The sequence below is a fragment of the Microchirus variegatus genome (genome assembly GCF_963457635.1).
Source record: "Microchirus variegatus genome assembly, chromosome: 17".
NCBI lineage: Eukaryota > Metazoa > Chordata > Actinopteri > Pleuronectiformes > Soleidae > Microchirus > Microchirus variegatus.
In genome coordinates this window covers 11,261,746-11,284,957 of record NC_139818.1, presented here as the reverse complement: position 1 = coordinate 11,284,957, position 23,212 = coordinate 11,261,746, and the positions used below count along the sequence as shown (strand labels likewise).

The 23,212-nt window shown below is 42.8% G+C and overlaps 1 protein-coding gene across 1 annotated transcript; it reads right to left on the bottom strand.

Annotated features, from left to right (window-relative positions):
* Positions 1–124: 124 nt before the first annotated feature.
* Positions 125–22,611, bottom strand: kat6b (K(lysine) acetyltransferase 6B). Its single transcript, XM_083903793.1, has 17 exons — positions 22,544–22,611; positions 20,947–21,807; positions 16,905–17,013; positions 15,114–15,229; positions 14,801–14,882; positions 14,171–14,300; positions 12,601–13,553; positions 11,392–11,513; positions 10,419–10,531; positions 10,147–10,288; positions 9,852–10,013; positions 8,502–8,595; positions 6,776–7,007; positions 6,338–6,497; positions 5,633–5,914; positions 4,466–4,760; positions 125–4,265 (listed from the first exon to the last, which is right to left on the bottom strand). The coding sequence occupies exons 2-17, from the start codon at positions 21,562–21,564 to the stop codon at positions 1,432–1,434; spliced, it is 6,444 nt and encodes a 2,147-aa protein (XP_083759919.1). The 5' UTR covers positions 21,565–21,807; positions 22,544–22,611; the 3' UTR covers positions 125–1,431.
* Positions 22,612–23,212: the final 601 nt, after the last annotated feature.

Here is a 23,212-nt window from a genome sequence, read left to right as displayed (position 1 = left end):
TGTTTTTTATTTTAAAATACTTTTTCCTGCCACGTAAACATCTGCCTGGTTCAACACAAACACATTGTCATTCTGTGACATGCCTCAGGTCACTCGATGTTTCAAATTAACGGAGAACAATCAAGTACATGGTCAATCATAATTTATTCTTATGCTAAAATGTACAGCATTTTAAGTGACTGACAAAAGGAGAAAAAAGTCATAAATACAAGAATGTCATTCTGTCCTGTTTTTGTGCACATAGCCAGGTATTTCCCCCCGTTCTTACCAGCAACTCTGTACAGGTACAAAGGCTACAAAAGAGCAATATAAACAAAAACACAAGTACAAGTTGCGTTTTACATGCAATCCATTAGCTTAGTTTGGTCTATTCACAGGCTCTATTCTTCTACACTTCGGTAAAATATAAATCCAACATTTTATAAAGATAGAAAACAAATCTACAGATGGAATGAAAACGTAGCTTTAAAGGCATTATGTAAAATATCAACTTTGGACTAAATTTATATTTTCTTTATTGTTATTCATCGTTATAATCATTTAGTTCTTTTAAATTCTGCCACACTTCTGGATTTTTTGAAATGTTTTAGAATTGTCAGGGTACAAACACTGAGATATGCTTTGTTATTTCGACAGAAATCAGTCTGCTTTATTCAACAGAAAGCTGCCTCAAGGAGATCTGTTACAAAAAGACTTCAGAATTATACATACATAGCAATAAAACCTCTCAAACCGAACAGAAAACAGGACTAAGTTTACATTTTTTTTTACATTATTAGAATTAACAAAATATAGTTTCATCTTTCTCCCTTTGGAGGGAAACCTAATAAAGGCCAGATATTTTTAAAATGGCTTGCTATTAAGCACAACACTTGTACAGTACTACTCAATGCACTGTCACTAACAGAGACTGAAGCATGCTAGTTGTCACTTTACAAAATAAGTACAATAATTTAAATATACAAAGGCATGAGTATAGTACAAACTAATTGCCAGCACTGTTAGACAGGTACACTGAACAGGTTCAAACAGCCACTAACTCCACTTGTAGCAGGCACATTAAATGGCTTGGTTTGAGGCTGCTACACGACTGCGAGAGCGCTGATGAAAAATCTCTACGTCTGAGCTCTGAACCCACCTGCTCTAAAGACACTTCAGAGACACTAACACTAATTAAATAGATTTTCATCGTAATGATGTAAGGCTTCCCATCTGGAGGAACAAAAATACTTTTTTTAACAATAGCTTTAAAGTTTACTCATTGATGAAAAATTTTGCATTCTTTCCAAGTGCTGCTGCTGGTTTTTAAGTAATAAACAATAACAAAAAAAAAAACACACAAAAAAAAAAGAAGGAAAAAACAAGGCCAGATCAGTGCATCTTTAAACAGCAAAATGCACATGAGAAGAACCAGCTCAGTCCTGCGGAGAGTTACCGCCTGATGAAAGGCCCTTTTAGCGACTGCTTGGACATGCCTGTGTTCATGTAACCATGGTGACCAGCTGGAGTGTACACCATGTTGCCATGTGGTGGAGCCTGCATGGGCTGCTGGGGGTATGGCTGTGTTCCCATCATGCCCATCTGCATAGAGTACTGGGGTGACTGGTTCATATAGGCATGGTTGCCATGGTAGCCGCTGTTCATCATGGGCTGGCTCATGCTGTAGCCATTCATGGCGTTGAGGGAGGGCATATTCATGGAGTTGACATTGTAGGCTGGCGCTGGCATGATGTTCACGCTCATGTTCATGCGTGGCATGGTGGCCAGCGTCCTGGACGGCGCCTGCATGGCCACAGTCTGTGGCGGCCGCGCGTACATCTGCTGCTGGTGGTGCGACAGCGGGGCTGACTTGGAGCGTGCGGAGATGTGACTTTTGGACGCCATTTGGGGCTGGATCCGCTGCGAGGGCGAGATGCCCATGTTGCGTTGCAGCATCATGGGCGGCGGGGAGCTGAGATTTGGGGGAGGGGTCATGGTGGCCTGCACCTGCGGGTTGGGGACTCTGTGTGGCGTCTGGGATAAGGAGACCAGGCTGGAGTGCTGTGACGAGAGTGAAGGCGTGTTTGCATATGACGTTATGGGGTGCGAGGCCGAGTGGTTGAAAGGCAGCGGGTGAGGGTGGTCGATGAACGTTTTGGTGAACTGCTGCAGTTTTGCCAGACTCAGCCCCGATGACTGGGAGTAGTGGCCACTGCCATACTCCCCCTGGTGGTTGATCCTCTCATAGAGGGCGAAATTTGGGTTGCCAGACTCGGGAATGTCTGCCAGCTGCATGGTGGTGGTGAAATTGGTGGGTATGGCGCACTGTGCCATTTGCTGCTGCTGGCTGTGCTGACTGTGTTGATTGTGAAGACTATGCTGAGGGTGCTGATTGTGCTGGCTGAGCTGATTGTGCTGCAGGTGGTGATTGTGGTGATGACTATGCTGGGTGTGTGGATTGTGTTGACTGTGCTGGCTTAGTTGATTGTGTGGACCGTGCTGATTGTGTTGGCTGTGCTGATTGTGTGGGCCGTGCCTGCTGTGGGAATTGTGTTGACTGTGTTGACTGCGCTGGCTGTGTTGACTGTGCTGGCTGTTGCTAGGAGGCCGCTCTACCACCACGCAGCCCTGGGGCGACTTTACGTTGCAATGCGGTGGCGAGCTCAAGCTGTTCTGCTGAATCATCCCGCAGCTACCGGGATTGACGGCAGCCATTTGCTGACTCACAGCGCAGCTGCTCTGGGCCAAGCCACTGGGGGGGATGCTGCTGTAGGAGCAACTGTTCTGGGTGGGACCTGCCCCGCAGATGCTGCCCCCCATTGTGGAGTCGTAACTACTGGGGTTCTCATAGTTCTCCGTGGTGCTCTCGATGCTGCCCAGATCACTGAAGCCACTGTCCACAACCTGCTGAGAGTGATCCGAAACGGACGGCACGTCCATCATGGGGCTGGTCTCCATGTTGTGGAGCGAGGGCACTGAGATTGCACTATGGTCGGGGCTGATCTGAGTGTACCCGCTCTCCAGGATGGAGACAGCTGGGCTGTTAACAGAGCGCACTGACTGGCTGGGGTGGGACTGCGCCGACGAAAGGGGGCTGCTATGGTCAGACTGGGGGCAATCATCTAGTGAGGTGAGTTGGGGGCTCTGGGCCACGTGGGCATAGGTCTGTAGAGTCCTGCAGGGCTCCTGGCTCTCCACACAGTCTTGGAAAACAGTCTCACGCTCACTCTCCTGTGTCAGGGACTGAACAGCTTGGACTGTCTCTGAGTCAATCTCTGTGCAGATTGGAGGGTCCTCCCTGAGCACGGGACTGAGTGGCTGGCTCTCTGCAGTCTGAGAAGGTGGGTGCACTGGAGAGGGACTGGGTGTGCTCTCTTCCTCTGACTCAGAGTCTACAGGGTTATCAGAGTCTGCAGCTGCTACTGCGGCGACTGCTACTGCTTCAGAAGGTGGTGTTGCTACTGTTGTGTCTGTCACTGCCTCCTGGACGCTTTCTGCAGTGGTAGCTTGTTCCTCGTCACTACGTGGTTCTGTAGAAACCTGCTGACTCAGCTCAGAGTCATTGTCTTCTTTTGGATCTAAAAAACATGGGGTGCACTCAGCTACTTCCTTCAAGCTCTGTTCCAACTCTGCTTTATAGTTCTCCGGCTCTGCTGTCTTGCTGTGGCTGTCATCTTCATCATCAGCATCCTGATCCTCAATCCGGGTTCTCTGCTCATCCTCTTCCTCATCTTCCTCATTGTCATTCTCCAGTGGTGCGGCACCCTCTGTGCTGTGTTCTGCATCTTTGGTTGGGGACTCCTCCTCCTCTTCATGTTCACTCTCGCGCTGGTCATTTTCAGGTGGTTCTGGGGAATCACCTCTGTCATCTCCAGGCCTGGGGGAAAAGGAACCAGGTGAAGCTGCAGGTGAACAGACTAGAGAGGCCACTTGCGACCCTTCTGGGGAACTTGACTTGTGGGAGCCATGGTCAGCAGGACTCGAGGGCTCGGAGGGAAGCCTCTCTTGAATGATGTCCGGACTAGCCATGCCTCTGTCCACTTTGCTGCCCTCGTCCGCACTGACAATATCTTGGTCGGGTTCATCTTTCGCTTCTTCAGTCTGAATGTGGTGCTGCTCTGCTTCCATGGGGGTTTCAGGAGGTGTGTATAGGTTGAGCTTGAAGCCCATCTTTCGTTCATTCTTTAGCCTCCATTTAGGAGGGCCACGTTTCACTCCTTTGGGCCAGCCTTTCTTCCGTTTCACTAGACGAGGTCTGCCAGGTCTCTTACACAGGACGCCAGCTCCTGCAGATCAGAAACAACAAAATAGACGCATTGTTTTTCGTTTCGCGAGATAGAGATGGAACTTTCAGATAACATGGACCAGCATGTGTGAGAATCTACAAAGACACAGAGATGGAACAATCTCCTGAAAACAATTTCATGGAGATCAACAACAGTTGTAACAGTGTAATATGATAATGAGACAGTCAGGATGCAAATACCTTCATTCCAGTGTTCAAGATTGTCTTTGTGTGCATTCTTCTCCAGCCTCGGGCGACCTCTCCGCCTTTTCATTGGTATAATAGGCTGCTTGTCCTCCTGTTCCTCTTCCTCATCCTCATCTTCCTCCATCTCGCCCACTCTGCAGGTCTGCTCCAGCAGGGGCATAGGGCGCTCGTCATCGGAGTTGTCGAAGGGCTCGTTCAGCACCTCGGTTGTCTCAGAGATGGTCTCTGTTGTTACGCTGCTGTTTATTCTCTTTCTTTTACGCCCTCTTCTCTTGAGCACAATGGTTCTCTGAAACACAAACACAAGAGCAGCCAGTGAAAACAGAAGAAATCCTCCACAAAGCACTTTTGCAGACTTAAAACTGGGGCACTAGGTGGATGACCTCCATGAGGATTAAGCAGAAATGTATTCAGTCTTTTGTGCTAAATGTAAAATGGTAAAAACCACACTGCTGGACTAAATGTTTTAGCAGTGGAGCCTGGTGTGGAAAAACCACAAATGAGGCATGAGGCAAAGTAAGCAGAAACCGCAGGTCTATATTTTACATTCTCCAGTTGTTTCCCACTGACTGCCTACGATTCAGCCACTCTACTGTGCAAAATCCTTCACAAGAAGAATGTGAAATCAATACTGCTACTAATGCACTAAATAAACCCCAACAGCCACTGTCATTCTTTTCTGGTTTCCATACTGTTCTTGCTGATAAGGACACCCTGACACCAGGCAGCTGGCTGTAATATTATCTCCAGCACAAGGGGGCAGTGCCATATAGACAGAACAGATGTGAGAAGCACAGAGGAGGGCAGTAAATTAACCATGACCATTGACAATAGTACAAGGTTTATCCTGCACAGTCTCGATACTAGCATTGAAAACACAATCTATTATCTACAGCTGCAGGCACACAGGGAGGCTGCAGATGACATGAGGAAGCCACTGAACCTTCCAGTGAATTCATGAATATTTATCAAACCTTTCCATCTAAGCACAGTACACAACATGGTCCCTAATGAAGGAAAATATCTAATGATACATTCAATTCCACTTTGTCTATGAATAAAACTCCAGATAACCAAGGAGATAAGATCACCGGGGAATAAAAGACGACTTGTGGTGCTGAAAAATAAGCGTGATTCACATCAGCAAGCAACAAAAGTCACCTTTCTCTTGGCTGCGAGCATTGCATGGGCTTTTGTCAGGATGGGTGGTGAGCCATCAGAGCCATCCGAGTCATCATCGTCGTCATCATCGGCTTCATCATCACTAATTTCCTGCGGCTTCTGGAAGCGCCGAGTCCAGGAAGTGGCCGGGCGGCGCTCATATGTCCTGTAGGGAACCTTGCAGTGGACCTTGGTGAGAGGTGGTCTGCTAGCATGACTCATCATGTAGCCCTCTCTCTCCTCCTTTTCCCAGCAACTGGCCTGCTCCTTCAGCCGCTCAGCCTGGTAATTAAACAGACAAGACACATTATCTCTGGGAAAGGCACACGCACGGCTCCAACATCTGAGCAACGAGGCTAATGGGAAAACAAGAGATCGGAATTAACATCATGAAAAATGAATCACTGCAGGTTTCTCCTGATAATAAGAGCAGCGTACAGATTGGACGTCGGCCCGTCATAGAGGAAACATTTCCATTAAGCAACCGTGGAAAGATTGAATTTCATGGAATATTCAGCACTATCAATTATGTGGGGAACTGATTTAGGGCAATTTTGCACAACATTAGATGCCTGCTGACAGAGAGAATGCATTTCCCATTAATGCCTTATATTTGGCCTCCCTAGCTAATCAAACAAGCATTCAGTAACAGCACTGCAGGCATGTGTAACTAAAGAGCATCTGATAATTGTACAAGATACATACATCCATTTCTGCCTCCCTCTCCTCCTCAGACAGGACCGCGTTGACACTCGTGGAAGGTGTCCAGCGCAGGACATCAGGGTCCACCTCATTCTGACGTAGGTTAGCCCTCAGCCGCTCCATGTGCCTCTGAATCAGTCGCTCTCTTCTGATCAAAACAACCCTATAGGTCACAGTTAAAACAGGCCGTGAGTTCATGTGCACAAAAATAATGGGCCAGAGTAGAAAGAAGGAGATATGTGTTAAGTGTGAGCACAAAGACAAGCTCTTTGGGACAGCAGGTGCTCCATGTCCTTGGGGGTGCTTAACCTGACTTACTTCTGTCAATATTCAGCTGCATTAATGGATACTCTGTTAAAAATACCCGATGGCCTGGATAAGTCAGACAGCATACAAGAAGCAATAGCACGGGCTGAAGGAGACTGCGGCTCGGAAACTGACCTGCCATCCTGTCTGTCAATCATCCCGAGCTGCTGGAGAGTAGCGGCGATGTCGTGTGGACACATCCCAGTGGCCCTGCTTATTCCTTTAACACTGATGTGTTTATCTGGGTGCTTATATAGGTACTCCAGTATGACACTTTTCCAATATGCCAGGTAAGATAAGCGACCCAGATCTGACAGTGGCTTCTCCGGGGAGCCGGCTTGTCCTTCTTGCCTGGTGAGAAGGTAACCTAAAAAGACACAATTCAAACGAAAACAAAATGCTTTAGTCAAGCTAGAGGCGGCTGCTGGGTTATTTCTGCCTGCAATTGCTTTCCCTCTCCTTTATGGATTGCATATTCATGTACGGATGTGACACTTTCACCTTCAAATAGTAAAACTGGCAGCGAGGCAATCACTTTTCCCTTTTCTTCAACCTTTTGTCGTGAGCTATAATACTTATTGGCAAGGGCAACAAAGCGGGATGACAGAGGGGAGCAAAGAGGAAACAAAGCGATAGAGCAAAACACAGAAACAGCTGGATATCATTGCTCACACGAGACTGCACTTAGGAGAGATAAAGAACAAGGGGTAAAAATCCTAATACTAATGTGTATCTGTGTGTAATTAGTTTTATAGCAGCCCTGTCAAGGGTCATCCATTATGAGCAGCATTAAATTAATTAATGCCTTTTAATGTGCACCCACTACTGAGAACCAAACAAGCAAATCTAATCACTAAACACATAATATTCCAGCAATCATAACAATATTCATTTCTAAAAGCTAAAAAGGCAAGCCTGTGATAACAAACACCAAGAGATGAATATTCAAAGAAATTAATTGAAAAAAGTAATATTATATTCTGTGTAATTTAACGAGTATTTTGTCGTTAATAACCCGAAATAAAGAGCTACTTTAAATCCTCTCAATTATGATTGGAAAGAGACTATTATTTTGGAACACAGGCACCCGCTGAGTGTCTGCTCTCACAGCTACCTGGGACAAAGTGTTCCACTAATACAGTCCAATATAACAGACAATCTTAATCTAAACAACTCCCAGTTCCAAAGCTACATTTTCCAATAAAGCCTTCAAAGAGCTCAGAACTCAGCTGTGTTCAGTCTCCCTTAATCCCCGTCTTTGTTATCAGCACACTCTCAATATCAGAGATCCTCTCGCATCTCTGTGTCTCAATGGCTCCCAAAGTGAACAGGAAATCAAATGCTCCATTACCAGCCGCCCTCCGTGCACGCGCTCCTTTCCCCTTGTCTTCATCGCACACAAACTCAGCAAAGAGACAACTCACGATAATAAGAAAACGCTTATAATGACAAAGAAACTCAACACAGAAATCCACTCAAGGCAGCAAGTGTTTTCATAAGTGGACCACAAGGCTTTAAATATTGTATGTGTTGTATTTACCGGTCTAAAACATAAAAGGACGTACACCTCATCACATGCAAAGCAGAAGAGAGCGGGGGACATTTTCCATGAAAAGTGAGGGTTAAGTAATACTCATCAAATAATCAAAATAATCAAATAATGTGACATTTATCACTCCTCATCTGCTGTGATTGTCTAAGCACTGAACATGAATGCCCTTGATTAGAACACACCATTAACCAAATAACAGCACCTTGCCCACAGCAAAACCAAAGAGAAAATCACCCTTTAATCTTAAATTGTTTGTAAAGACCAATAAAAACCCAGTCCAGCAGTCTAAGAAAGCATTAAGGAACTTACTGAAATCAATAAGAAACCTTCCAAATCCTTGCCTTTGGTACTGAGGCATGATCATTATGCAGGAGACATTGTACTTCTGCTGGCAAAGCTTTTCCTGAGGGAAGGAGAAACAGATCAAGTATGTCAGAGCTCTGCTGAAGCTGGCAATTTACTGCACCTGCCATTGTCCTTGTCTAAAGCTGTGCACACGCACAGCACACACACACAGTCACACGCACACACACACAGACAGACACCTCACTAAGAGGTATCACACTGTTCTGAATTACGCCTACACTGTAACTATCTTTGTACAAGGTTCACCTGTCAGTTATTTATTTAAATTTTTTTTACTATTTAATCATTTAAATTATAAGAGTTAAAATGTGCATCACAGGTTCCAAGAACCCAAAGTCACATGTTAAAATTTGCTTTTAAATAAAAATCTGAACAAATATTCAAAGTAGGGCTGAAAGATTAACGAAAAAATTGCAATTTTTCTGACAGAGTGAAAACAATTTGATTTGACATCATTTGCATTTCAGGCGAACTTTAAATGAATATTCGCTTCAATAACTTGTGGTATAGATATGAAACAAGATGGAGCATTACAACATGACACCAGCACACTTAGAACTTCTATACTATAATAAATAAAGGAGAACATGTTATGGCTGCAACTAATAATTATTTTCATCATCGATTAATCAGTTCGTTAATTACTCAACTCATCAGTTAAGTCGTTTCAACCAATAAATGCTTTTTAAACCTTAACTCTAAAAAGGCAGAACCAATACATACTTTTCTTTCTTCATGGACCAAACTATTCAGTATAACAATAATAATAATAACTTGGATTTAAAAAGCACCTTTGAAGAAACCCAAGGTCGCTGTACAAGTAGAAAAAATAGAAAAATATTCTGAAAACACAAAAATGGTGCACCCTTAAACCAATTTATCATATATCAAAATAATTGGTAAATAATTTACTAATCTATGAGTAGAAAATACACTGTTGTCGCCCTAACAATGAAAAATATAATTGCAGCTTCTGCAATGTGCTAATTAAATTGATCCAAATTGCAATTTCCTTTTGAAAAACAACGAATTATTCAGCCCTGGTCCAAAGCCAAATAATAAAAACATAGCAAATCCTCAAATTGGAGGGGGAACTCCAATTGGAGGAACTATTGACTTTTTAGCATTTTGGAATGATAACTGAATAACTGACTCATTGCTTAAGCACTAGTATGTGAATAAACCTAAACCTCGACAAAATGGAGAGGTCTCTCTGTGTCAACATCACCATTAAAAAAAATATCATGTGTGGCATTTCTTCATTTCCCCATATAATCACTTTGTAATTCTTACCTTGGAGAAATAGCCCACAAGATGACAGCCTTTCTCATCATTCTTTGTAAGTATGTAGAAGAGAAAAGGCTCCACATCATAATACAAGGTCTTGTGATCCAGGAAAAGCTTGGCTAACAGGCAGAGGTTTTGGCAGAAGAGTTTGCTGACATTTCCATCAACCTAAGCACGGAATAAAAAGAGCAAGAGGACACTGTTCAAACAGTCCCCATTTTCCCTCCACCTCCCAGAACCCATTCAGTGGAATCTCATGCAGCATACAGTTATTGCTTTATTGCTGTAAAGGGAAGCTGACCTCAAATACAGAAAGGTCGTCCTTTCTGTAGATTTCATTGGCTGGCGGGTGGAACCAGCCACACTTCTTTGTGTGTCTCTGGAGAATGTCTTTGCTTCTCATGTACTTCAGACAGAACTCGCACAGATAAAGCTTTTGTAATCTGGTGATGACAAAGGGGAGAGCTGCAGTTTGTACTTCAGCACGACACACATAGTTTTGACAAGATTTTGAAATAAACTGCGACTCCACTTATCAAGAGGCATTAATTCTTGTGTAAAAGTCAACATTACCTCGAATATTCAGGTGGGTAAGGCGATGAATACCAGGTTTGGATCTCAAACTTCCCAAAATCAATAACTGCAGGGCACCGCACAGAGTCTGTGTTCATCAGTGATCCAGTTCTCTGCAGAAACATTTAACAGGACATTAATGACCCAGATAATTCAGTGACAGTGTCTCTTTTCACCAGTCGGTGCTATTGTTATATCAATCATCAAATCACGAATGTACTTCAAATTTCGCATGTGAAAACAAGAATACACTATTTCTATAGCACTTATATAAACAAGGTTACACAGTGATTGTATGTAGGAACAAAACAACACAACAACACAATTTAATGTTAATAAAAAAAAAACAAAAAAAACAACTAACAATCAGGTATTGAAAAATTTACTAAATATATTTTAGAAAAGTGCCGACATCAACTGTTGGTTAAAGGATCTTAACACGAGGAAAGAGTTGCTGCATAATATAGCTGGGAGCCAGACCACACTTGGCTTAAAAAGATGTTAAAAATGAAAGAATACACCAGCAAATTCGGTCAGAAGTGTGAGGATGCATGTCTGTCATATAGAATCTAATACTTCCCAACATTCCAGCTAACTCATGATCCATCGCTTTCCAGTATTCAGTCAGTTTATTTTAATAATGTTAAATATTTCACATTACTTGAGGCTAGAAGGGGTTAGGAGTCTCCGTTTTACAATTAAATAAAACAACAAATCTTACATGAGGATAATTTTGATATACCTTTTCATTATTATCACCAAACCCACATCCTTCACTCATTCACTAATCTTTCACACATTCAATTACTCCAACAGCTCCTCCACTGTCGACTTGTCTGTTAAACTAAAAAGAGCAGTAGACTTCGTAAAGTGAGCAATAAATCTGAGGATTTTGAGGATAATTATATTTGAGATGAATATTAAAAATACCAGCTCAGCACTTAAAAACATATAAAAAAAAAAGTTTATTCACCTGCGCGGCAAGTTGCTGGACACACTTGAACATATCGATGTCCTCCTCCGTGACGTGGTCTCTGGACATGGCCGCGAGGTCTGTGTGCGCCTCCTGCTTCACGTGCAGGTCCCCGTTGTGGCCTGCCACAGGCACAATAAGACAAGATCAACACATCAGATGGCACATCAGCACCGGCCTTGTTTGAAGCAACCGAGGCTGAATAATCTCATCAATGCATTTTATGCAAATATGCTTATACTGTGAGTAGTGCTGCTGAGCCTGTTTGAGGCCATGTCTCTGAGGAATTTCATAATGTATCATCTTTGCATGTTTATATGAAAATCCCTAATGTAATGAAGTGAAACTAAATCACTCTAATTGCGTAACCGCTTTCATGTGCTTAGTCATCCACCAAGACAGTTTCCCATGAATTAAGAAGCAGATGCAGTGAAGGGAGCAAGTGTCGACATGAAAAGCAACTGATGCTGGAAAGCAGGCAGTAATTTTATGAAAGACATCAACACCATGACTTAACCACCAAAACAAAAACCCATTTCATGTGGAAGTGATCTATCATTAACATATTTATGGAAATCTGCTGCTGGGTAGGTCGAGTTGGTGCAGTATATTGTTTAGAACTGCATGAACCAGTACAGTAAATCCCATTTGTTTTTAAACTGTGACTTCGCTTGTGAAGACAATGAAATGTAAGGGTTGCTGCACTTCTGGCTATAATCATGTCAGCTCTGAGTCAACTTGGGTGGGTGAATCACTGGGTTGTATGTGTGTAATGACCACTGGAAGTGAGGTTGAGTGGAGACGGTGATTTCGAGAGTGAGGGTGGGATGAGGAAGAGCACTGATGTGACTACAGCCCTTACTAGGTAGTGATCACAATGCGGGCACTACTGCACAGGGTCAAGAACAGAGCAAGGAGCAACATGAGGGAGTTAGTGGGCCATGCACTATGACAAAAGCCAACGGGCGAGAGGATGAAAGCCACGTAAACTCCGCAGCCAAGTCAAAACGCAACGAAACTGGTTTAAGAAACTAAAGAAGAAGATTAGTAGTCTGTGTTAGAATGTTGAGGGTGCCTCCCCAAAGAAAAGCGTAGCTATGGTCTGGAAAATAAATAAACTACCAGTGTTAAGCTTTAAAAAAAAAACAAAAGAAAAAACTTAAAGGTGAGGAGACGCAGGTCTTGGCTGGAGTTTTGAGCCTTGCTTACCATGATTATTCTCAGGCTTAATTCTTCCGTCTGTCATGTCTCCCTTCTCTGTTGAGGGGGTTCCCTTCTGAGGGCTCACTTTATACCTCAGCCTGCCTAGTGTCCTGTGCTTTTTAAGGAAGGGGTTACGTTTGAAACGATTGACCATCTTAAACGGGTGTCCTCTGGGTCGGCCCGGCCCAGCAGATGTGGAGTGTAACCGATTTTTAGAGAATTCATTCTTTCCAAAGGGCTGGGGCCCCGTTTTGGACGCATCCTGCTTATGATGCATGCGCTTTGGCGGCGCGTAGCACGGTAGTCTCTTTTTCCGCGACTGTCCCTGAGTAGTATATATGTGAGAAAGTCCATCAAATAGTCCCTTAAGTTGGCTGCTATTGCAGAGACTACTCAGGGATGGAACACTAGACTGGCTGGAAGAGCTCTGGGGTGAGTTAGCAGAGGTGGAGCTGCTGGACACCTGCGTAGGGGGGCTAAAGCCCGGCAACGTGGGAGCCGGAGGAAGTGCAGATGACGAGGGGGTTATCATTTGACTGGTGTCAGCAGCAAAAGTAAACGGCTCTGGGGGCCTGGACAGTTTGGGCGCGCCCTTGTCTCTCGAGCTTAACTGTTTGGCAGGGGACTCAACGGCTACCGCTCGCGAGCGACGGCCCACGGGTGAAGGGGTAAAGAATTTGGAAAGCCCATCGATAAGCCCTTTGGTTTTCTTGTTAACGGTGAGTGTAGCTGGAGTGGAGGTGGGCGTGAGGGGGAGAGTGGTGGTGGGGGTGGAAGTGGTGAATTGGGTGGCGTCGACCACACAACAGGGGTCTGCAACAGCCAATCTGTCTCTGGCGTCCTTCACAGATGCAGCATGACCAGATGAAGGTGTGGAACAGACGGTAATCTTTTGACCCCTACCAGGTGACCCCCTTCCTCCAAGTGCTACCATGCAGCCGTCACCACTGGTTAGAGAGCTGTGAACACAAGAACAACAGTGAGTTGTAGAAGGACATCTTCAGTGCCAAAGTTGCCAACATTTTGTGTATTTCCAATTTCTGCTTCTATATACTTCTATTTGACTTGTACTTTGACTCCACTGTCAATTATTTGACAACTTATTTGTCATAAAGTAACCAACCAAACAACTGAAATACTGTATACACATGAAAGCACACATCATATTTAACTTGTGATTTTTTTTACAGTTTTAGTAGAGTTTTTATTTTATTTTGGTAAAATTGCAAATAAGGGACTACTCAGTATATTTTTAATATTGTGGAATCGCTTAATATAACCAATATATAAATGTTTTGCATTTGCATCTACTTAGGATTAGAAGATGCATTTATCTATTTATTTTGAGGATAATTCCACTTTATAACAACGTTGGTTTTATTTGTAATTGTTCTGACCATAATTGTTCATATATGAAATCACATCACACTGCACACAATAGCAATAGGGTGAATCATAATGTCAACCTGTAAGCTGTGATGGATGTCTTTAATTTCAATAAACTGTTAAAATTATAACAATAATTTACTGCATTTGTAGCCACAGTGAACTTCTTCACAGATTATTATACACTTACAATCTTTGATTGAGCTTATTTCTGGGCCTTCCGATTGGCTTTGCATATCGACGTTTGATCTGATCGGCTTTCTGGTGCAGCAGTTTCCTCCCGTTGTCTTTCGGCCTGCAGACTTGGCAGATCCAGGTTCCTGGAGGGTTTTCAAACACAGAGAGCACTATTTAGGGTGAGTTCATCAATTCAAAGGACATACAGTGCATTCATTTGAAACATCTCCTTATATACAGAGAACTGGCGAGAATCCCACCAGCTCACAATGACAATCAATTACTCAGCACAAAGCAAAAATCCATAGGAAAAACACTGGGTCAATTCTCTGTCAAGAGAAATAGACTTTCGTGTCAGCTAGTTGTGCAAAGCTATGTGACTTGTATGAAGTGACTGCCAAATGTCCTACTACAGTATATGCACCATCATTACAAGTGTTGCTGTAGGGTCACACTGTAATCCAGAGATAGCAAATCTCCCCAAGGATGCTTGAATAATTTGATATGCATGCAAAGCTCCTAATAAGCCACTGCTGCCTCACTGTGTGCTGAGTGACAGCACCAAACGGCTGTGTGTGAAGAAAATGCTTTGAATTGACAGCAGAGGAGGAAAGAGAAAAGCCAGACAGTGTAAACACCTCACCTTTTGGCATTCTTGAAAGCGGTGGGTCGCAGCATTCCATGTGAAAGCCCCGATCACATGAATCGCAGAACAGCATCTCATCCTGAAAGACAACAGCAGGCATGTGTAAGGGTTGTCCCTGCTGCTTACATGTAACACCCTCCCTGTCATTTTTCAGTCTTTAGGAAAAATAAACCCAATAGTGCATATAAGATGACATAAATGTGAGTAGAAAAACCAGCAAACACCTCAGGGATTCACAAAGTGAAATCTACCTCCAAGCTAACAACAACAAAAATGGTGTGAGTTAAGATAAACGCAGCGTTATACTTACAGCGTTTTTCCCTTGTATCCGACAGGAACTGCAGGTTTTGCATTCAATACACTGCCACCGTAATCTCTTCACATTTGAGGTTAATTCGGGGGAAAACTTCAGACATGATGGATGCCCTTTAGATACAATAAATAAAACACATTTTAGGACCACATGTTTTTACCAGCACTGACTTTGTCACAGAGCTGGAGACAAGCCTTTCCAGTAATTCACACGGTGAGGTTAAATATTAACAAATTACAACATCCACAAAACAATGGTTGGTCTTCATGTCCACAACACATTTTTCCCATTTTACCCTGCCACTAGTTGTGTCTAAAAACAGTATGATCAAACATCTGAGCCGCTAATTGCAGATAATTTGATCCTAATGAGGCAGAAACAGTGGCAGCACTCATTCTGATGGAAGCCGATCCATGAAAGTCATGTAAAAGCTTGCCTTCTCCCTCACCCTGCTCCCTCTCATGGTTGTAAAACAGCTGTTTTACAGTGAGAGCACAATTTGTGTACACTACCAGCGGTTAATGAAAACCACCTCAACACTACTTAGTCAGATTTGAGCCATAAAAATGTCACGAGGAGAACAATTCCTTAGGGCATTTAAAACAATTGTTCAAACATGAATGACTCCTTGGTTGGCAGAGGTAATTTTATGGAGGGTGAGCGGTTTTGTCTGGAACAAAAGAACAGTCAAGGAAATGCCACCATTCTGCAGCAGGAAAAGGGTTGATCTTTGATCTGCTGTGCCACATGCACACTATAAGAGATTGAATTGAGAGAAATTTTCAGATTCTATTGGCCACTTATGGAGCATCTGCCCTTGTTGGGGCCACTGGGGGTTACAAGCAATATTACATCCTTTTAGCCACTCAATCTGTACCATTTTCTTCCAATATATCTATTTTAGGAGAGTGAAATAGTGTGGAGTGAGAGTGTGACATCCGCTTGACTGATGTTGACAACTGATGCTGCCAGGCTGGGTTGACATGATGGTAGAAATTGTAAATAAAACTGATTTCTCTTTTGAATGTTTTTCTAATTTAGAAGAAGCTTTAATAATAAAAACAAACAAACAAAGCAGTTAATGAAAAGGACCAATGTGATGCATTTGTATTCCACTATCACCTTCAAAGCTAGTAGATTGTTTCTAAAACACTTTAACATATTATTTGTTGAAATCTCAGTCACCTCTGACCACTGATGTATTGCCAGCACTGTAGCCCTGGCAATACTGTAATAAACACAACCAATCGTCTTATTCAGACCACATGAAATGATTAGCTCGCTAACCTGTCTGTCACTAACTGACCTGCCTACCTGCCTGCACTCTGGCCTGACACTTACATCGCGTGACCAGAGTCTTCGCATCAAACCAGAGAGGCAAAAACTGTCAAGAGGAAGAGAGCAACGCCACAGTTCCAAGACCTGCTTCATTCAACTATCTCCAAGGTTGTTTGAGCCTGAGCTTTGACAAAAGGGTCGATGAGAGGAGGTTTCATAGTGTAATACAGGTTCTAGTCAATTTTCAGCCATCATGTTAGGAATTCTCAAGTCATCTGTGCCAATTTGTGATCTAATCTTGACAAGGTCAAATCATACCACCTGCTACTATTCTGAAAGAATAAAAATTGAAATGTTTTTCATGAGGACTGGTCAATAATTCCAGATACCGCTCTTCTTTCACAGCACTTATGTTAAACTAAATCACAGATTCCCAGCAAATCAAAAGTTATCAATAAGCAACATTTGTTCACATCGTTACAGACGATCCAACAAGTGAAGGGGACTTACCACTGCTCCCACAGTCTGCACAGGACAGCAGCTCCTCTGGCCGCTTGTCCCGGTTTGACTCTTTCGTTCCAAGACAGAAACTGCATATTGGGATAGGGTCAACACGGAGCTGGGTGGGAACACAAACACAGACAAACTGTTTAAAAAACAGAATTGGGCATTGTTTTTTCTTTGGACATTTTGTCTGGCATAGTGTTGGTTAGAGCAAGACAAAGCAGAGTGTGGTTTTAATGAAACTGCCTCAAAAATATGAAATGGAAGCATAAGCTCAGAGAATGAATAAAAAAAACATTGAGTTCTCACAGAATGAAATGAATAATAAATGAATCTCATCCTGAGAGATGTGCTGCATTTGAGATCTACATCCTTTATCCATTACATCTGAATGGGTAAGTGATCTTAGTAATCATAGTTTAAGGGCTTAATCCAATTCTTAAAGCTCGCACTCCAGTCTGAAAGGATTAACCAGCATGTAATCAAATTACCTCAATAATAAAACATGCTCTCATTGTTACCGCCGTGATCCACAGTAAATGTTGCAAGTCTCAGAACAAACACTCATTTAAGGGCTTATGGAACATTTCAGAAAGTAAAATATGAGCTCACAGGGTTAAGAGGATTTCCTCATTGATCACTCAGAATGGAGAGACGCTGACTTCACAGAGGAAACTGGCAAAGATGTAATGTCAAGTCTTCATACAGCTGCCAGTCAAAACACACAATCACGAGACTGCACTCTGACTGATGCATCACGGCTTTCACAAGGTGTCCCTTTTAAATATTGGATCCCATACACAAGCCTCTGGAGGAGCATCAAACAAGCTGCTGTCTCCTCCAGTGTAACAGGAAAACAACATTCACAGGGTGTGACCAAAAATAACCAACCTCATCATCGGTTTACACACTGAGGCCTCAACATCTGACTGGAGAGCTGAAAGGTGCACTGGGGATGCCCATAATAGTTCCTGCTTTCTATGACACAGTTCTTGTGCTTCAAACCTCCATAATGTACATGATTCTGAACAACAGTCAAAGTTTTGATCACTCAACAAACCGCAAAACAAAAAGCGTCCTTCGCTCAACCTGTCACAACATCCAAACAAATCCCCAGGGGAAAATGCAGCGAGAAAACAGTGTGACTTTAGTCATTGTTCCTTGCTGTTGTATCAATTAGTTGTGGCGGAGAGTTCACTGCCACATCAATAATTACTCTATTTTCCAACCTGCCAGGTCAATATTTGAAAGCGGGCACAAGCTGTTGCTCACACAGCTGTGATTATGGACATACAAACCCCCAACATGCTCCTGGGTGATGAGGCTAAACCTCAACTCATGACATAACACTGTAGCCCAGAAAATCCATTATCGGATCATATTGTCTCGAGTCACATAAGAAAAGTTGGATTATTGTATGATCACTTGTATTAATGTTCATATATCAAAACTATCGAGTGATCACCAGAGATTCAATTGTGAACAATGTTGAGAATGAACAAAGAAATGAATTCATTTATGAAGTTAAAATGCCAAACTGTCTGTGGCTGCAGTTACTTGATGTGAAAATGTCTCTTTTACATCAATATTAAACTGACTATCTTTAGATTCTGGACTGCTGGTCTGACAAAAACAAGCCATTTAAAGATGAGATCATGGGTTCTTTTAGTTTGTAATAAGACTTTTTCATTACTTTGTGACATTTTATAGACTAATAAAAAGGAGCAACAATCAATAAAGAAAATAAATCCTTTCTTGCAGGCCTGCAGATAACCCTGATATTTAACTCAACTGCACAAAGTCTGTCAATTAAAGGCTCATCAAAGTTCAAATCACATTTACTCGCAGCAGGGCCAGACAGAAATGTCTGCATTTGTCCTTGATCACAAGCCATTCTGCTTTATCACTGCTAGGAAATACAGCCAAAGGCATCAGAAAACAAGGCCTGTGTTATGATGGCTTCTTGTTTGTGTGTGTCATTTTGTATTATGAAGCCTGGGAAGGCAAAGTGACACCACTAAGTGAAAATAATCTGAGTGTTTGGGGTTAAAATAAATAATTTATGCCATTTCTACAATAGAATTATACGCACAAGTGAGAACACTGATGTAAAGAGCTTGAAATGAATAAGACATCAGTGCTAATGTGCAGACTGTGTATAGTGCTGATGAAAGACGCACAGCTGAAAGTCTTCACTTCATAACATAGTCTCCACAGACTGTGCTATGAAGTCTAATCCAGGAACTGGAGAATTAATTTCAATCAGTAATATTCTTAGGCTTGGTGATTAAAACCAATGGCAATTTGCAATCTGCACACCATTAAAACATGTGCAAATAGAGAAATAAACACAGCTGAAGAGATGCTGATGATTTACTTGGGGATTCTAAATTAAGTACATTACAGGAAATTATGCTCTTCAAAAGAGCAGGCTGTCCTGAGTGAGGGGGTGGAGTCCTATTAGAACAGTGCTGGGAGAAAGAAAAAGAAAGAGAGAGAGAGAGAGAGAGCACTGAAGTGGTTGCATAACACAGCAGGAAAAAAAACCTCTCATTCCTTGCCTTTGTTCCTGCCAGAGTCTCTTCAGAATCTAATAAACTCTAAACCAAGACTGCTCTTTTTTACCTCAAAGTATCTCTTTTTCTTCCACACACATTGTGCTTTAACAACTGAACAAGCAGAGATGTCTCATCCTTTTGAAGTGAACTAGCCTAGGTGATGTCATCAGCCCGGGAGCCATGGATTGAAATGTTCCAAATGGAAAACAGCAGGCCTTCCTCAGCTATGAGAACCATTGCAGGACACTGCGTCTCTAAACACTTCTCAGTTTCACTTTTGGCCTGACCACAGACACTGTCACAGTTGTGGCGGCAGTATCAAGGTGTCACTTCCTGATTATTCACTGTGAAACTGGTGGGGAGCAAGGGCGACATCTCGACAGCCTGATGCTGCTTACCACTTCAGCTGCATAACTCGTGCATCGACTAATACAGTACGCCGCACTTCACCTTGATCAATCTCAACACACAATATGCAAAAAAAAAGCCTCCACAACAAACTATCAATATGACTGTGCAGTGCTCTTGAAGGCCACAAGATGAGCACTGTTTTCCATGACACACTCCCCAGGGCTTTTGAAAGAGAGATTGTTTTTTTAAATAGCAAATTAAGCACAATAATGCTGCCATTGTACACATATTTATCTGTAGTGTGCATCACAGCTAAGCATGAATAATAGAGAAACAACCTCTGTAAACTATAAACCAAACCCTGAGGTGCCAGTGGAAGCAATGCAACCTGGAAGTTTGTTTATATGGTTTTATTTCCTCTCTGGGGTTTCTCAGTTAGCACAAAGGTCATAACAGCTGCATGTAGTCTGAGACCAATATCTATCCCTCTGTACATATTTCAGTTCCCATCCCTCCCAGTCCTGTTTGTGAATACTAGTTTATGCTTATTCCCTTTGCAAATTACCAATAAACTATACCAATTCTCCTCAATAATGTTTTACAACTCACAAGACAGCCAGCCACATCCCTTAAGGTCATTAGGCTAGAGTTACATAACCTCTGGGAAGTCTACAGCAGACTGCCTGCCACACACTGTCAGCATGACTTTCTGATTATCCAAGCTCTCTTATTATGGAGACCAACAGAAACACAGCCTCAAGGAGACACACTTGAGATGACGTTGTTTCTGATCCTTCCAGCTTGAGGCCCAAAGATTAATGCCACAGTTGTCCTTCCACTAAAAATCCATCTCAGTGGTGGTCTTAACTTTCACCACTTCTCCTTGATGGTGCTATCATGGAAACACCACTGTAAAATAAAAAATGCAAAAAAAAGTATTTCTAAAAGAAGTTGTAATGCTTGCAAAGCCTGAGTGAAAAATGTGAAATCAATAACACATTAATAACCTGTAACATATTAATAGCCTGTCTAGTTTGGCAGTAATTCCGCTTGTAATAACAGCAACATGACACAGAGTAAACATCCTGGGAATGATCATGAAGTGAGGGAGTGAAATACAGAGGCCAAGGTGTGTGTACCTGGTCTCGCTCGTGGGGGAGGAGTGTCACTGATGACAGGACCAAGGGGAAAGTACTCGGACACCGAGAGCCCCTTCCGCCTGCACTGTCATGGCTGAGCTTGTACCGCGGCCCGTTTTTTGACAACCTGCCGTTGTTTACCGACCGCTTGGCTGCCAGCCGTAACCTCTGTCGGAAAGCAGGGTTATCAACAACGTTTAGGAGGTCATCCTGGTTCCTCAGATACCTCTCTATGTTTTTCAGCGAGGAGCCATGGGTATCATCCAGGCCCTCAATGGCCCTGTTAAGTATTTTATTCCAATCAATATGGCGCAGGTCGCTTGAATTCCATACAGACTCCTTTGATGGCACAGACACGTTTGCAGGCGGGATTGATCCAACTCTCCCGGGATTTCCTGGGTCCTTGTAGGAGGCACTCCCTTTATTTGTAACCTTGAGAATAGAGCCATCATGAACACTTAATTCCAACTGCTCAAGGACGGTCTTCCTGTCCAGTCCGTGCGATGTGGCCACCGCATGACAAATCCTCTCCTCTGAGGGTCTCTGCTTTTGCCTTTTAATTTTCTGTATTGCTTCCAGAATCCACTCCGTGTACAGAGGGTTTGCAAGTTTTACCATGGTTGAACAATTAGACGCACAAAAATGTGATCCATACAGATTCCCCTTTTCTGCTGCTGACCACTGGGTACATCCACATCCTTGATGAGGTCAAAAAGTTACGCTCCACGCCAGCATCCACACATTTCTCCTCAATCCTGGGTATCTGACATTGGGCTTGAGGATAAAAGTTGGCACTAGTTAAATCCACAAAGGCTGTAACCAGCTGAATTGGAGCTGTACTTATTTGATCCCAGATAAAATCTAAAAAGGAGAAAAGAGAGATACAAATTGGTCAAATTCATTTTAAGCAGTGAACTTTACAGTAGATGTTGCACATTTTTTGATTATTCACATTCTGTTAAGTATAGGGTTATAACATACTAGATCTAAAAGCTAAAGCAGAGGAATGCAGGACTTTTAAGATGCACTACAACATGAGAAACAGATGGATAATAACAGATGCAGGAGCTGTCATGGCTGCTAAAGAAATCAGACTTAATCCGTTGCCTGACAGTCTAATCCACACACCAAAGCAGATGTCCAATTCAAAAGAGACAATTTAGCTTGAGTAATAAGTTTCCACAGAGTGACAGGTAGCGTGGAAAAAAAAAACTTCGAGAGAGTTCTGGAAAAGTATAAACAGTCTCCTCGAGGGACACATATTTTCGATGTAACATTCCTCCAAGTTAACATGTATCGCTTGTTTCTAAAATGCCAGACAAACACTTGTAATGCATAACACAGAAACAGGAAAAAAATAAATAAACAGCATACGTTAAGTTTAACCCGTTACTTTTTCCACCCCCCGCACGCGACTTTTGACAGCTCGACGTTCCGCTGCGACGAAGTGATCGGCGCGAGCTTTAATGACAGCTGTAAATAATCAATGCTCACTTTCCTGACAGCTGCCGCTATGAAAACGCTCCACAGACACATCCGCAAAGCAGCGCCGAGCCACTCGGCGACGGAGCGAGCCGCTAATAACGACGCAACAAACCTAGAGTTGTGTTTCGCTGAGTTGAGCAGATAAATGACAGTGTTGCCAGCATTACTGATGTCACCTAAACAGTCGCCATTTTGTTACAATGTTGTAGTTTACATGAATCCGACATGACGCTGATTACAATCCAATGGAGTCTCATTAAACCTTACCTACACTAATGTGCCCTCCCCAGCAACTTCAATATTGGCTGTAAAGACCAGATCCGATTTCTGGTTTGATAAAGCACATGTCAATCTTTATGTATGAGCTCACTCTCTGAGGCTCCGCACTGGCTCTATGATCTGTCACTTCACTCCATTGACCCGCCTCTTAAGGTGCCTTCACTGACGAACTGATATCATTCACGTCTAACGCGCATAAAAATCGGAACTTCCAGCTCCGACCGTGACGACGTGCTTTTATTAACGTATTAATACACGGTAACGAGCACAAACGAGCTAAATGGTGATTAAATGACGTAAATATTTAACCTCATTTGCGAAGCGGTTAACACCGGCCCACCTTTACTCGGATTCCTCCTTGAAACACTTGGTTACACTTGGAAGTGATTTAGATCATTTTAGACTTTAATTGGCTGTTTGTTAAATCCATCATTTGTTTGCATTAAACCTACGAAAGGCTGTAGGTGCTGTTGTAAAGTGGAAAACGTTACATTAGAAGGGA

Bases quoted from the DNA above. Each gene is read 5' to 3' on its own strand.
- kat6b (XM_083903793.1), bottom strand. From the start codon at position 21,564: ATGGTAAAACTTGCAAACCCTCTGTACACGGAGTGGATTCTGGAAGCA. The intron at 13,554-14,170 runs GTAAGTGTATAA...TTGTGTTCACAG, and splicing joins AATAAGCTCAATCAAAGATT to CTCTCTAACCAGTGGTGACG. The intron at 8,596-9,851 runs GTAAGAATTACA...TCCTTCCCTCAG, and splicing joins TTGTGGGCTATTTCTCCAAG to GAAAAGCTTTGCCAGCAGAA.